This window comes from Callionymus lyra, chromosome 11, assembly GCF_982586985.1.
Source record: "Callionymus lyra chromosome 11, fCalLyr1.hap1.1, whole genome shotgun sequence".
In the NCBI taxonomy this organism is placed as follows: domain Eukaryota; kingdom Metazoa; phylum Chordata; class Actinopteri; order Syngnathiformes; family Callionymidae; genus Callionymus; species Callionymus lyra.
The window spans coordinates 4,597,646-4,614,765 of record NC_141828.1 but is presented as its reverse complement, the minus strand read 5'-3'; the positions used below and the strand labels follow the sequence as shown (position 1 = coordinate 4,614,765).

General features: G+C 38.6%; 1 protein-coding gene across 2 annotated transcripts in view; it reads right to left on the bottom strand.

Annotated features, from left to right (window-relative positions):
• Window positions 1–17,120, bottom strand: part of kcnh1a (potassium voltage-gated channel, subfamily H (eag-related), member 1a) — an 89,302-nt gene that overhangs the window by 66,408 nt on the left and 5,774 nt on the right. For both annotated transcript variants that reach the window (XM_087802482.1, XM_087802483.1), the window contains exon 2: window positions 8,045–8,168. In XM_087802482.1, coding sequence (XP_087658608.1) covers window positions 8,045–8,168 — 124 coding nt within the window. The remainder of the gene's footprint in view (window positions 1–8,044; window positions 8,169–17,120) is intronic.

The window sequence follows — 17,120 nt, the reverse complement described above, 5'->3', positions numbered from 1 at the left end:
CATCACAACAACACACACACACTGATGATACAATAGAGTCACACATCACAACAACACACACACACTGATGATACAATAGAGTCGCACATCACAACAACACACACACACTGATGATACAATAGAGTCGCACATCACAACAACACACACACACTGATGATACAATAGAGTCACACATCACAACAACAAACACACTGATTATACAATAGAGTCGCACATCACAACAACACACACACACACTGATGATACAATAGAGTCACACATCACAACAACACACACACTGATGATACAATAGAGTCGCACATCACAACAACACACACACACACTGATGATACAATAGAGTCACACATCACAACAACAAACACACTGATGATACAATAGAGTCGCACATCACAACAACACACACTGATGATACAATAGAGTCACATATCACAACAACACAAACACACTGATCATACAATAGAGTCGCACATCACAACAACACACACACTGATGATACAATAGAGTCACACAACAACACACACACACTGATGATACAATAGAGTCACACATCACAACAACACACACACACTGATGATACAATAGAGTCACACATCACAACAACACACACACATGATACAATAGAGTCACACATCACAACAACACACACACACTGATGATACAATAGAGTCACACATCACAACAACACACACACATGATACAATAGAGTCACACATCACAACAACACACACACTGATAATACAATAGAGTCACACATCACAACACACACACACACTGATGATACAATAGAGTCACACATCACAACAACACACACACAATGATGATACAATAGAGTCACATATCACAACAACACAAACACACTGATCATACAATAGAGTCGCACATCACAACAACACACACACTGATAATACAATACAGTCACACATCACAACAACACACACACACACTGATGATACAATAGAGTCACACAACAACACACACACACACTGATGATACAATAGAGTCACACAACAACACACACACACTGATGATACAATAGAGTCATAGAGTCACACACTCCCCTAACCGTTCCAAACTCTCCTTCCTAAACTAAGAAGGCGTGAGTTAAAGTATTAAAGAGATGAAACAAGACAGGACCAAACATCATCCAATATTCAGGACCTTGAGCTGCCAGAGGAACTCTCGCTCTTCTGAAAATCTACAACTGTCGCCAACATCAAACGTTGACGTTTTGACACAGGGACAAAGTGTCCTAATTATTACAACAACAATAATGAGTCCCGCACACTCAGACACACACACATTCTCAAAGGGATTTGGCAGATCCTCTAGACGGATGAAAGACACACACAGCCAGTGAAGAATTCATAAGACTGGCTCGTTGTTGAATCTCATTCCAGAAACACAAGGCGCTCTAACAATCACAAACAATACACAGTTAAAATACACACTATAAAAGATCAAGACAGATAAGACAAACACAGTCTCAGAAAATCAAAGCTTGAATAAAAACATCTTGAGATGTTTCTTGAAGGAGTCAGTAGATCATCAAACACAGATGTTTCTTGAAGGAGTCAGTAGATCATCAAACACAGATGTTTCTTGAAGGAGTCAGTAGATCATCAAACACAGATGTTTCTTGAAGGAGTCAGTAGATCATCAAACACAGATGTTTCTTGAAGGAGTCAGTAGATCATCAAACACAGATGTTTCTTGAAGGAGTCAGTAGATCATCAAACACAGATGTTTCTTGAAGGAGTCAGTAGATCATCAAACACAGAGATGGTTCCAAAGCTTAGGAGCAACAGTCTGGAAGGATTTCTCTCCTCTGGTCCGGAAGTTCAGGAACCATCAGTAGATTCTGATCCACAGACCTCAGAGCCCGAGCTGGGATGTAAGTCTGGATCAGATCACTGATGGAAGGTCTGACCATGAATAGATCTGAAAGTAAGAACCAGAATTTTAAAATGATCCTGAAAGAAACTGGCAGCCAGTGAAGAGTTTGAAGGAGAAATGTGAGTTCTTCTACTAGAGCGGCTCAGAATTCTGGCTGCAGAGTTTAGTATGAACTGCAGGCGAGAAGATCCTTCTTGTTTAGACACAAAATAAAGAGTGAAGATTGACATTATACCAGGGTGTACCTAGAACTAGAAAGTATCTACTTCCTGATCCAGTTCAACCCAAACTTGAGAACTTCTTCAGTGTCAGACAGAAAAGAATGTTTCTTTTAGTATTTAGGAATGAGGATCGACAGATACGAGTTTAAGTTGTGTTTATGTTTTCATTTGATTAACAGGATCTTGTCTTAAAACGATTGCTCAAGGGCACCATTGGCCCCCAGATATGTTGCTTATGTCAACTTTGATAACATGTTTGGACTAGAAATCAGTAACTGGGAAAAAATGTACTTTCATTTAAGGTTTTCTCGGATTGAAACATGTTTAAAACTGCAATAATGATCAAAGTCTCCCTGAAAAACTCTTGAGGTCTCATCATGACCACATGTAAAGAGACATGAAGTTATGGGAAATCAGGGCAAAGTGCTGAATAATAGCACTTTGGACCTTCAATTATTACATAATGGAGGAGGTGGAGGAGGAAGAGGGAGAAAAGTCACATAAGTGCTAGAATGGTTGAAAGATAAAATATTGATTAAAGCAGGTTGGATTCTTCGCTGCAGAGATTCTCAGTGCATTCTCACAAAGCCAGCGTCCCACAGTGTCCCCTGCAGACTAAATATAAACACAGGAACCGATCATCACTTACTGGGGTCAATATTTGTATTGGCAGGCGTTATGAAGCGGAGCCGGACGACTCCAGGCTCGGCATCTGTCAGAGCCGCGACGCTGGCAGCGACAACAAACGTCTTTGACGAGATCAAAAATCTCCCACAGATTCCAAAATCTGTCGGAACCGACACCGCTGATGTAATCTCTCTATTGTAGCGTCTGCTCGTGAGCACAACGTTTTTGTTTACTACGAGAGCGACAAACTAGGATCGCTGCAACAAACTGAAATATATTTAGAAACATCTACATCTATGAAGTGCACTGGAGTCAGCTTATGACCAGTTCACAGGATCCACAGAGATCCTACTGCTTGGACTCATAATGACCACCATGAACTGCTGTGTCTGCGCTGAGCCATATTTTTGACCTTATTCGTCCAAAAACGGGCAGTAAGTACTCTTATTATTAGACTCATGTCACAGAGTACACTGTGACATGAGTCTAATAACTCACGCATGGAGAGTATTATGTGTGTTTCTGTTGTTAGTGGATCCATTTCCGATTTCCTTTCACCGTTCTGTTTGTGCATTTATGGTTTTCAACAATCAGTCTGGTACTCACCACGTCCTGGTTTGGGGAAGAGAACCAGAGGGTCTGAACCACCCACTTAAAATAGGGGTGTACGTGGTGTCCATTTGGACGAAGGTGTTTTATGGGTTATCTTGAATTTGTTGTTTGTTCTCACACAGGAGGTGTTTTTTTTTTATTTCTTGTTGCCGGGTACGACCAATTGTTTATCTGCTAATTAACATTTGTCATTTGCGTTTTAAAAAAGATTATCTTTGGTTAATTCATTTATTATACCAAACCAGGCTCATGAAATAGTGTCATGTTGTTCAGAGGTCAGTAGGTGGCGCCATCACTTTAAAAATTATGTTTCATTAGAACTGTTGTTAAAAACTAGAGGAAATACTGCAGAGACGCCATCTAGTGGACTCTGAAGATAATGACACTGTTTCATGAAGCTTCATCAACACATCACTACTACCATCTAGTGGACTCTGAAGATAATGACACTGTTTCATGAAGCTTCATCAACACATCACTACCATCTAGTGGACTCTGAAGATAATGACACTGTTTCATGAAGCTTCATCAACACATCACTACTACCATCTAGTGGACTCTGAAGATAATGACACTGTTTCATGAAGCTTCATCAACACATCACTACCATCTAGTGGACTATGAAGATAATGCCACTGTTTCATGAAGCGTCACCAACACATCACTACCATCTAGTGGACTCTGAAGATAATGACACTGTTTCATTAAGCTTCATCAACACATCACTACCATCTAGTGGACTCTGAAGATAATGACACTATTTCATGAAGCTTCATGAACACATCACTACCATCTAGTGGACTCTGAAGATAATGCCACTGTTTCATGAAGCTTCTTCAACAAATCACTACCATCTAGTGGACTCTGAAGAAAATGACACTGTTTCATGAAGCTTCATCAACACATTGCTACCATCTAGTGGACTCTGAAGATAATGCAACTGTTTCATGAAGCTTCATCAACACATCACTAGTATTAGACCGACCTTCGTCAGTCCAGCGAAGAGTGTTGCATGTTATTGTCAACTTCTGTGCAAAATGTCTTGTGAGGATTTCATGGAAATATAGCCTGTTTTTTTTATGAAATGAGGAAAAGTTTTTTAGCTGAATATAGAAAAGAAAAAAGAAACAGTTTAATAAAAACTCTCTTCAGTCCCATCTGTCGACTCCACCGCCGACCATCCTGTCACAACACAATAGCGTGAATAGCCTACATTTTTCTGTGTCATTCCAAGCAAGGTTTTAAACTTAATTAGAGCCTGTTAAAATTTGTAAGTTCTCCAAAGTTTTCCCTTTTTTTCAGCCCGTCTTTTAGCAGCTTTTGCATAATATGTCGCAATGGGACTGAAATTGATGTTAGCACCTTTGATGTTAGTCCATCCAAGCATGTTAAGAGAAATATAATATTCAAAACTAAGTTACATTTCTATATATGTATATCTATACCAATTCCTTGGGCAAAGCAGAGTTCTTACCAGTTACTTTGTTATGATTTACTACTTTACATAAAAGGTAGGGAAAAAATATGAAAGTGCCCATCAAGGTTGACATTGTGATAAAGTAAATCAACATCCCATGATCAGATCTAAGGCATGACCCAGGATTGAACATCGATCAATCAATCAATTGTTTTGAGTTTTTGTCGAATACTGAATCCAGTTTATAGCAGAGAGTGCCATCTAGTGGCCATTTAAAATGAAGACACTGTATCATGAAACCTCATCAACCCAAGAGTCGCCAACGTCTTCCACACATAGACAAACAACCGACCAGGCATGAAAAAATTTAAATTCAAGAAAATATATTCAGGAAGTGATTTCAGGAGGAACTGACATAAAGTAGTTCTTGAAATCTGCCAATAAATGTGGTGTTAAAAAGAAACTTCCATTTCCTGTCCTATCATTAAATTCTCTGCTTGTTTCTCCCATTTTCCGTTTTTCATTATTTTGTGTCAAATAAAAGAAGATCTTTTCTGCTTCATGAGAGCCTGAGTGTGAGAAATAACAGTAATATAACGTTGATGTATTGTTTCCAAGGTGTTTAATCACCATCTTTAAGTCCTGTTTTCTTTTCACACCCTGTGTTCGGTAGTAAAATCCATTCCTACAAAAGTCTGAGTCTAAATTTGATCAACGACACAGAAAACAGTCTCTGGTAGAAGCTCCGGAGAAGGAAATCACATCCAGACTTTCATTTGTCGAACACGAACACAAATAACTTCCATCATGTTTAGTCACTGATGTCTGGGGGGAAATATGATGGACGACGGCGCCCGGCGAAGGCCCTGCGAACAATAACGGCTTCTCATGGCATCGGATCACCCAACGACCCGACAACAAAGTGATTAGTTGGCTCAATCTTTCTCTGCGCAGTCACAACTCCCAGATGACTCGGGCGCTTGTGGTGCAAGATGAAGATGCATAGATCGATGTTTCCTCACAGCTCAGCACTTTCTCTCCAACGTTGATTTAATGAAGCTGCAAACGTTTCTCAGCAAAAAGATAATCAACCCCTTTTTTTGTTGCCGATAACGAGGACGTCTGATCATGAATTCCTGTCTATGATGTTGCTCATCTTTAGGTGTAGCAGCGTGTAGTGTCAAGAATCTACCCATACAATATGTACTACGATACGAGGACAGCGATACGATATATAGTGATACTGTAGTAACAAGTATATATGTGTAGTATTGTCCAGTACTTGACTCTGGTGTTGTAGTATTTACAGACCACATGACTCTTGACGAAGTCGTTACTGCTTTCATTTGTTTTCAAACCAAAATATGTCCAAACATCAGCTTTAAAAGCTGCTGGAGTCACTGTATCCTCTCGTCCTCAGTCATTGCCGGGATCTCCCAGAATGTTATTGTTCTTTTAGCTGCGGAGGACGTAATGACTGCTGCCATCTAGTGTACAGAAGTTTAATATTTTTAATTGTCTAAACCAGAAGGATGTGTCTCGCCTGCAGTTCATACAAAACTCTGCAGCCAGAATTCTGAGCCGCTCTAGTAGAAGAACTCACATTTCTCCTTCAAACTCTTCACTGGCTGCCAGTTTCTTTCAGGATCATTTTAAAATTCTGGTTCTTACTTTCAGATCTATTCATGGTCAGACCTTCCATCAGTGATCTGATCCAGACTTACACCCCAGCTCTGGCTCTGATGTCTGTGGATCAGAATCTGCTGATGGTTCTGAGCAACACAACACAAAAATTATTAAACGCTGTGAATATTGTTACTGTTAATTGTAAAAAAAAATTTGATCAAATCATTTTTACAAAATGTTTTGAAGTATAACCCATAAAATAACTTTGATAAAAATTATGTATGACTTATAATGGTACAATACGGCTCCTCTTTATAGTATGATGTCACTATTTTGAAGGAAAAGTCCTACTTGGGTAATTTTGCAATATTTCCATAATACAATTTAACTAAGATGATCATTATATGTGCGTTCACACCAAATGTGATTTGGCAACCCTTGTTTCACTAAAAGCTAGTGGACACATAGTTAAGCTGACAAAACAAATTCCTGCTGTAAAAAAGTCGATCAATCTGCCCAAGACAGGGTCTAAAATTAGATGAAAGTCCAAACTGCAGGTCAGACAGGCTTTCATTCTGCCTTAACCTTATTTGAATGTATAGAAACGTAATAAAAATACTTATTTTAATGGAGAACATTTTCCCTCTCTGCCTGATTCACTGTAAAATATGGTTTTCTAATTGGTTAACACTAGTGATGTGTTGATGAAGCTTCATGAAACAGTGTCATTATCTTCAGAGTCCACTAGATGGTAGTGATGTGTTGATGAAGCTTCATGAAACAGTGTCATTATCTTCAGAGTCCACTAGATGGCAGCGATGTGTAGATGAAGCTTCATGAAACAGTGTCATTATCTTCAGAGTCCACTAGATGGCAGCGATGTGTAGATGAAGCTTCATGAAACAGTGTCATTATCTTCAGAGTCCACTAGATGGCAGCGATGTGTAGATGAAGCTTCATGAAACAGTGTCATTATCTTCAGAGTCCACTAGATGGTAGTGATGTGTTGATGAAGCTTCATGAAACAGTGTCATTATCTTCAGAGTCCACTAGATGGCAGCGATGTGTAGATGAAGCTTCATGAAACAGTGTCATTATCTTCAGAGTCCACTAGATGGTAGTGATGTGTTGATGAAGCTTCATGAAACAGTGTAATTATCTTCAGAGTCCACTAGATGGTAGTGATGTGTTGATGAAACTTCATGAAACAGTGTCATTATCTTCAGAGTCCACTAGAAGGCAGTGATGTGTTGATGAAGCTTCATGAAACAGTGACATTATCTTCAGAGTCCACTAGATGGTAGTGATGTGTTGATGAAGCTTCATGAAACAGTGACATTATCTTCAGAGTCCACTAGATGGTAGTGATGTGTTGATGAAGCTTCATGAAACAGTGTCATGTCGTTCAACATCACTAGTTGAAACGTTAAGTCTTGGAGATGAAGCTCTGATTGTATACATGTCAGTAGAAGCACATTGCTTACAGTTCACCCATAGCTTTTGTTGTAAACATAAAGTAAGCAACTACACCTCCCCCTTCTCACAATTCCAATTCTCTCCTGACCAATCCGAGCGTTCGATTGTGGAAGCAGGTGACTTTAGCATCATCTCCTCCACGTGGGGTTTGTGACGAAAACGAAACTCTCACCTGCAGGTGCTGCTCTTCTGCATCACCTCGGCCCGGTGGTATCCCGACAGCTTGCAGAAACCATCGTTGCTGTAGACGATGGGCCAGTCCACGATCTGCGCATTTCCCAAGACAAAGTTGGTGTCTGGAAGAAACGAGAGACGATACGGAGGTTAAAGAAACGACTCTAGAGGCTCTGAATCATTGTGAAAGCAACAGAGACAACGATCAAAGGAAAGAATTAAGTCGGGTAAATACAAAGATATTTGATGAAATAGCTTTTAAAAGAACGATGCTGAGGATGAGCGAGAGCGTTTTAATGGAGCCATGACTCTGGTTTAATGTAAGATCATAGATCACCATTTGTGCGACACACACTTATTGGTAATGATCTCGTTTATCAGATTTTCTTTGTGGATTTAACTTTTCGTTCGCAGCTGACGATGATTCCTCAAAACTTCTTACACTATTTCACTTTCTTTTCATGGTTTTATGGACTATTGTGGATGAAAATGGCCATTTTTGGTCGATTGAAATTCAGAAATACCACTTTTTTTTTCGTTAAATCAATGAATGTTTAATTGTGTCGGACAAACTGTGTGTCGCCTGAATATATCATGAATATATTATATATGGAATAAAACGTGTATCCATTCCACGGATGATTTTGTAAATATTACTGTGTTTTTCTTCGTACTTGTGTAGAGACACAATTATGAGCAGTCGCCTGACGTTGTTTGACGTCGGCAGTCGTTGTGTATTCGATGAGTGTGCGCGTTGTTACCCACAATTAATCTATTACAACGTAATGATGCAGCTCCAGACAAACACCGGCTGTCGATCTACATCCTGTTATTCTTCCGGCCAAAGACAGTCGGTCTAAATATTTGTGCCGAAACACATTGAGTCGCACAAATCAACAAAAATTGCCACCTGGTGTCGTGAACAGGTGTGTGTTGATAACGGCACCGGGCGGTTTAATTGGCTCGTTCTACATATTCAACGTCTGCTAACAGATGCGAGCCGCGCTCGTCCGTCAGCTGTCAGACGTGTGCGCACGACTGTTGGACACGACTCAGCTGGAAATGTTGTGAATTAAACAATAATTTCACAAATATATCTTTGCTAGGGTTTTAATAACAGAGAGAGATATTTCAGGACAGTCTAGACTCAGAGATGGTTAGCACGTGCTAATATAAACATTTATCTTAAACACGTCTCACAGACTTTCACGTAAGTTAAGGATAAAACAGGGGGAAGGAGCAGAAAAAGAGGATGTTAGAACAGAAGGAAAGCGGAGGTCGAGTCCTCAAAAGAAGTCTCGTCACTGGAAACATTGAGCAATAAATGTTTCTGGGTGAAAGTGCCGTCTCTTAAGGTAGAACACACACACACACACACACACGAGGAGGGAACACACACTTACAAACAGACACGTCTTTTTGATCAAGAATCCAACACAGAGACGACAATTACAAGAGACCAGTGGTGCCAAGATCGTTCGCTGCCAGAACTGTTGCTTTACAACGAGCTGATGAACCAGTGACTGCTGCACGATATCCAGAGTCATGAGCGATCCAGACTTTCGCTGCTTCATGGAAACGATAAGAAGCTGCTGCTGAGAGATGATGCAGCACAACAGCTGTTTCTAAGACGTGCAAATCTCTCCTGGTTTCGTTGAGGAGTTGTTGTTTTTTAAATGTATGTAACTTAACACATAGTTGCAGGTGGGAGAAAGAGAACGTTTACAGATTATAGTAAATGTTTTATTTTGTGAAAATACATTTTTTATTTTGTTTATAGTGTTGAAAAAAGGTTGAATGGTCAGATACAGACCTGAACTCAAACTCAAAGGACAACAACTTCTCCAGATTACATTTCACATTCTCAACTTATCATGGATTTTTATGGTTTAATAATGAGGAATATTTGAAAAGATATCGCAGGCATAACTGGTTAAGGTTTAAACAAACTAAACCACATTAATAGAACATTTAAAATCAATGTTCAAAAAATGGAAGGATTAGTGTTTATCAAAAGGAGAAAAAAAAGCATGTTTGTCCAAGTTATTAATTTGGTTTACACAACTTTTGGCACTAACACAAAGTTGGGCATTTATTTAAATCTAATATATCTAATTTATCAAGCGTTAGCATAAAACATCCAATCTTTCTTAAGCACATATTTCAAAGGTTGTACTATTTTGGTTCTTTTCTAAAGCAAAACATGCATTTTTAGTTCTGTCGTCTCTGACTTTTCTCATTTTTGGCCTTAAATTATTGTCAAATCGATCGTGAACCTAAGAGGCAAAAAAGAGTCCAAACTTAAGTCTCTACGATGAACATCATAGTGATCTGGATATCGTGCAGGCTTCATGTACTTCTGATGTTACACTTCATTACTCATGTGTCGTGAGTTTGTCCAGACATTAAAACAACGAGGATCTTGTAAATGAACAGTTTCTGGAGCAGAACGTTGACACCAACAAACTCGGGGTCAGGGTGAGGATTCACAGCAAACCAAAAGGTGAGAGTACCTGTCTGTTTATGTGACAGTGTCCAAACTGAAATGTGTGAAAAGAAAAACAAGAGTTAACAACAGTGTCAGACACAAATAAGGATGAGGCGAGTCCCACAGTGATGGTGCCGCACTGATGCCACACTGATGCCACAGAAACAACAGTTTACATTTGACCCTTCAAAGATGACCGAGGTACTCTAGATTCATTTTATCAAGTATAGTAACCTTTCAAAGGTATGATTACTCGTAGTGTACTAAAAGTATAACGTTTACAGAAGTATACTATAAAGTATACTATTTTAAAGTTGATCCTGAAAGAAACTGGCAGCCAGTGAAGAGTTTGAAGGAGAAATGTGAGTTCTTCTACTAGAGCGGCTCAGAATTCTGGCTGCAGAGTTTTGTATGAACTGCAGAAAAGAAGATCCTTCTGGTTTAGACACTAAATGAAAATGCAGTGCATTAAACAGAATCACTCAGGACACAAACAGGCAACCTTCATTTTATACGCTCTGATCACTATGCCACCGTTCTAACACACATACCTACATACATACATACAGAAACCTGGGTGTTGTATTTGATAAAGACATGTCTCTAGTTCAACACTGAAGAAAACTGACCAGAAACTGTTTCCTTCAACTGAGAAAAATCTCTAAACTTAGGAAAATGTTGTCGGAACATGATCTGGATCTTATAATCCATGAGTTTGTTTCTTCTCGTCTGGACTATTGTAACAGTTTGTTTTCATGTCTTAACAAGAAGGATCTTCTCGCCTGCAGTTCATACAAAACTCTGCAGCCAGAATTCTGAGCCGCTCTAGTAGAAGAACTCACATTTCTCCGATCCTTAAAACTCTTCACTGGCTTCCAGTTTCTTTCAGGATCAACTTTAAAATTCTGGTTCTTACTTTCAGATCTATTCATGGTCAGACCTTCCATCAGTGATCTGATCCAGACTTACACCCCAGCTCGGGCTCTGAGGTCTGTGGATCAGAATCTACTTATGGTTCCACGCACACGGCTCAGGACCAGAGGAGAGAAATCTTTTCAGGCTGTTGCTCCTAAGCTTTGGAACGATCTTCCTCTCTTTGCTCTTGATGGATCTACTGACTCCTTTAAGAAACATCTTAAGACGTTTCTATTTGTTCAGGCTTTTCCTTGATTTTCTGGAACTCCTGTGTTGTTCTCAGTATTATCTTGACCTTTAAAGTATATATTTTATTGAATATTGTTAAAGCGTTTTGTGACCCTGGTCTGGAAAAGCGCTATATAAATAAATATTACTTACTTACATAAGATACTGTATTATTGTCATCATAGATGCATCAAACATCAAAGGCAGGACAGAAAGGACACGATCAGCAAAACCCTTATGAACGGAGCAAGAACTTGATCAACAAAAATGCAGGTTAGTTGTTTCTCCTTGTGTGTGTCTTTAATGTGATTCAAATTAAAACATACTCTTTGCCCTAAACCTGCACTCCAGCACTTCATGATCAAACACATGTAGATGTATACTGGAGGAAACATCTCAAAGCAAATGTGTGTTTTTCTTACAATAAAATGTAACACACATAATATACACATAAAAGAAGTTCTGTTTTCTGCCACCCACTCCCATAATCCTTTGTACTTCTGGATCACCACAATAATAGAGTTACTCAAAAATAGTAATAAACTGTCCTTTGGTTTATTTCATAAAGTATACTTCAGTATAAGTATAAGTACACGTCAGTTTACTTTCTTTAGTGTCAGTACGAGGGCACACGGTGGCCCACAGTGAGGCACGATCGCCTCACAGCAAGAAGGTTGCCGGTTCGCTTCCAGGTCAGGAGGGAGCCAACTGCGACAGATTGGCGTCCTGTCCAGGGTGTCCCCCACCTATGCGCAATGTAACTGGGATAGAGTCCAGCCCCCCCGCCCCATCAGGGATAAAGCGGTAGAAAATTAATTTATGAGTATAACTAGTAATAATTATACACCTAGTAGAACACTTGTAAATACTTCCTTTTTCCAAAAGTAAACTTCAAGTATACTACTGTAATTTTAGTACCAAACAAGAATATTTTTCTATTTGCTACAGTTTCACTCCAACAGTTTTATAGTTAATTAATTCAACACATTGTGCTTGTCACTAATATTTACAAATCATTGTTCCTATTTATACTTGTCAGTTTTATCATTCAAAATTAGTCAGATGTACTATTAAAATAGCACCGTAAAAGTTATACCAGTCCAGTCATAACATAATAAAATATAAAAATAATAACAATGATGTCAATATGTTGAGTTATTTTCTTTGTGTTATTTCCTTTGATCTATGTTATTTATATTTGCACTTTGTCTTCCCTTTGCTATTTGTTCTTTTATTTGAACTTTGTTCTTGTTTTCATGAAACTATCGTCTGCTGTGAACTGGAAACACGTTTAAATAAAGTCAATCTATTCCTGAACTAACAGATGTGAACCTCGGAAATTATCTTATGCTGTTTTTGGAGAAAGCAAGAAAATATTGATCGTGAATTGATGACATACTTGGCACAGTTGAAGTTTTAGAAAAGAAGATTTGTCTCAACCAGGTTTGTTTTCCATTATTCTTCTCAACCTTGGCATTTCCAAAGAGCTCCTGGTTGAAAACTGTGAATCTTACTGAATAAAATGTTTATTTTTTCATCCTTAAGCATCCAATCGTTTCTAAATTTGTGCAGCAGAAGAAAAACACCATTATTTAAACGGGTCTAAACTATACGAGATTCATCGTCGAGAGACGAGTTTGAGTTACAGATGCATCTATTCTGAGCCGGCGTTCAGTCCAATGTGTGCCGAGGAGAAAAATACAGTATTTTTGCTGGAGGCAGAAACAAAGTCTGGAGCAAGTCGACAGAAACATGTCTCACACTTTTACATTTAGAAACACCTACGGTTGTTCCGCCTCCTACGAGCGCTACGAGCCTTCGACTCCCAACGCTTGTGCAGAACTTTCACCTCCAGTGTGTACTTTTCAGTACAACAAACACATTTGTCCGTTTTTAAATCGGCACTACAAACTTTCTTTTTCTCTTATTTATAACTACAGCGGATCATTTCAGTTAGAGATAGAAAATATTATGGAATTCAAGCAGATAAAACTCAAGATATAATAACTATTGAAATATATTACTGATAGTAGTCATTATCAACTGTGTTCAACATATTAGTCAAATGTTTCTTTTCTGAATTAGCTTCTTGGGTGAATCACAGTAAAGTTCAATTTAAATTAGGACGTAGAATCGGGGGCGTCTGCCCTTTGTTATTGAACCACAGTCCTGTGGTCGTGGCCATCATGGAAATGAAAGAGTTGATTAATTATGATTGTGCCGGTGAAAGTACCATTTACGTCCACCACGTCATTTCGGTCCGGGCACGTCTTATGTGCGATTGTACCACACATGCAACATGTATATTAACAAAAATACCATCTTTGTCAATATCGATATCGCAATTCAAGAGACACCAATATCGAATATCGCACATATTTCCAATATCGTGCAGCCCAAAAAAATAAACCAGATAATGTGCTAATTATAAAACAAATAACTAATTTAATAAATTAAATGGGACACGGTTCAGCCAATCAGCGTCGTCTTAACCCCGACACATTCCGTTTGGGTGAAAGTCACATGAGTATTTTTGCTATTATACTTGTTTAATGTTGGTACAAAGTGTCATTTGCGTAAACAGCCTGTAACATCATCGCGTAGGAACCGGACCGAAATGACAAAATGGTACTTACACCCTTTTATAAAACCGCGCACATTTAGTTCAAAGATACCGCAGCTGATGCTTCCTTCTCTGTCGGGTCAACCTCATCACGTTCACACGATCTGACCCTCGTACAGTTTGTGCCAATAGTTAAATTCATTTTTTAGACTAAAGCGTCTTTTTTAAATCAGTCTGTAAAGTCTGTTTCTTTGTGAGCGTTTCAGTTTTCTCCAGCCACTAGTGGACACTCGATGAACTGCAGCTTTACTCTTCAAAACCTTGTTAAGAATCGAACCTCTTTTCTGAAGCTACAATTCCAGCAAAAGCACAGACATAAGAATCGTGTCAAAATCCTGCTCTTCTGGTTTCCAACACGGAAAAGTCAGAACAAAAATATAGCAGCTTTTAATTTGATATAAGTAATAGTTTAATGGCTATTTGTCAGTTTCTGTGTAAAACCTCATATATTGAATTATTTAAAACAAACCTTATATATAATAATATTATATATAAAATATTGAATATGAAATATATCAAGGCCATGTTATTTAGTTTTAAATTGCCATTAAATTGCTATTAAAAAAATGACCATTTTGAGTTTAAACTAAAAATGTATTCCTTGACCTCAACTTGTATCATTTCAAGTTTCACACGTATGATCGATAAAAAAGAAACGGTGCCACGACAACAGGATGTTAAAAATAGCCAAATTGTGTGACGTTTTTTTTTCCCATCCATATTTATCTAAAGCTGCAGAGAAAAGCGCTTCAGGCAGCAGCTTCTGACTGAGAGTCTCTCTGGACCGACAAACTCCCCGACTGACTCGCTCTGCTCGTGGGCACCGCTTCGACTCGGGAGGAAGAGAAAAGTAAGCATATGTGGTGAGGAAGGATGAAAAGATGATGTTCCAGAAAACATTTTTAATGATTCATTGCCGTTCTCTTCCTCTCGCTCGTTTTTTTTCTTCTTTTTTGGCTCTTCGCTCGACGACAATGATGAGCCTCGTCACAATACCTGTTGTTTTCTGAGGGACTCTGGAGAAATGATCTTCTCCCTCAGACTGAGAAGCTTCTCTAAATTACACTGGATTGTTGAATGTAAAACTTTTTCATTTTAAAGTTGTGATTTGCTTCTTTGACAGTCGAGCAATTTTACTTTCAAGCAGATATTTGTGTTTTTGAGAAGATTCGAAAAATTCATCCATGACAAGGAGCCGTCGATTTAATGAGCAGTGAACAGTCAAAAATATATGTGTCCTGAAGGTGGCAGTAGAAGCGCCACTGCTAGTTAGTACTTCAAAGTACATTGTTTTTTTTATTTTTCCACACAATCGTTTTATTATGTTGTCTTAGAACACGCTTTACATTTCGATTGCAGCCAATATTGGACATTATCAATGATAACCTAGTTTAGTTCCTGGACTGTAATAAGTAAAAATGTACATTATTTATATTTATGTTGTAATTTAGGGACATTTCAAACTCTCTATGAGTGAAATAAACAGCTTTGTATGAATACAATTGTTGTAATCAACATTGAAGACTGCGATGAACCTGCTTTTAGTGGACAGTAGTGATGTGTTGATGAAGCTTCATGAAACAGTGTCATGTTGTTCAGAGGTCAATAGGTGGCGCCATCACTTAAAAAATGATGTTTCATTAGAACACTTGTTCAGAACAAAGGAAAATAGTGCAGAGACGCCATCTAGTGGACTCTGAAGATAATGACACTGTTTCATGAAGCTTCATCAACACATCACTACCATCTAGTGGACTCTGAAGATAATGACACTGTTTCATGAAGCTTCATCAACACATCACTACCATCTAGTGGACTCTGAAGATAATGACACTGTTTCATGAAGCTTCATCAACACATCACTACCATCTAGTGGACTCTGAAGATAATGACACTGTTTCATGAAGCTTCATCAACACATCACTACCATCTAGTGGACTCTGAAGATAATGACACTGTTTCATGAAGCTTCATCAACACATCACTACCATCTAGTGGACTCTGAAGATAATGACACTGTTTCATGAAGCTTCATCAACACATCACTACCATCTAGTGGACTCTGAAGATAATGACACTGTTTCATTAAGCTTCATCAACACATCACTACCATCTAGTGGACTCTGAAGATAATGCCACTGTTTCATGAAGCTTCATCAACACATCACTACCATCTAGTGGACTCTGAAGATAATATCACTGTTTCATGAAGCTTCATCTACACATCACTACCATCTAGTGGACTCTGAAGATAATGACACTGTTTCATGAAGCTTCATCAACACATCACTACCATCTAGTGGACTCTGAAGATAATGTCACTGTTTCATGAAGCTTCATCTACACATCACTACCATCTAGTGGACTCTGAAGATAATGACACTGTTTCATGAAGCTTCATCAACACATCACTACCATCTAGTGGACTCTGAAGATAATGACACTGTTTCATGAAGCTTCATCGACACATCACTACCATCTAGTGGACTCTGAAGATAATGACACTGTTTCATGAAGCTTCATCAACACATCACTACCATCTAGTGGACTCTGAAGATAATGACACTGTTTCATGAAGCTTTATCAACACATCACTACCATCTAGTGGACTCTGAAGTTAATGACACTGATTCATGAAGCTTCATCAACACATCACTACCATCTAGTGGACTCTGAAGATAATGACACTGTTTCATGAAGCTTTATCAACACATCACTACCATCTAGTGGACTCTGAAGTTAATGACACTGATTCATGAAGCTTCATCAACACATCACTAGCATCTAGTGGACTCTGAAGATAAGGACACTGTTTCATGA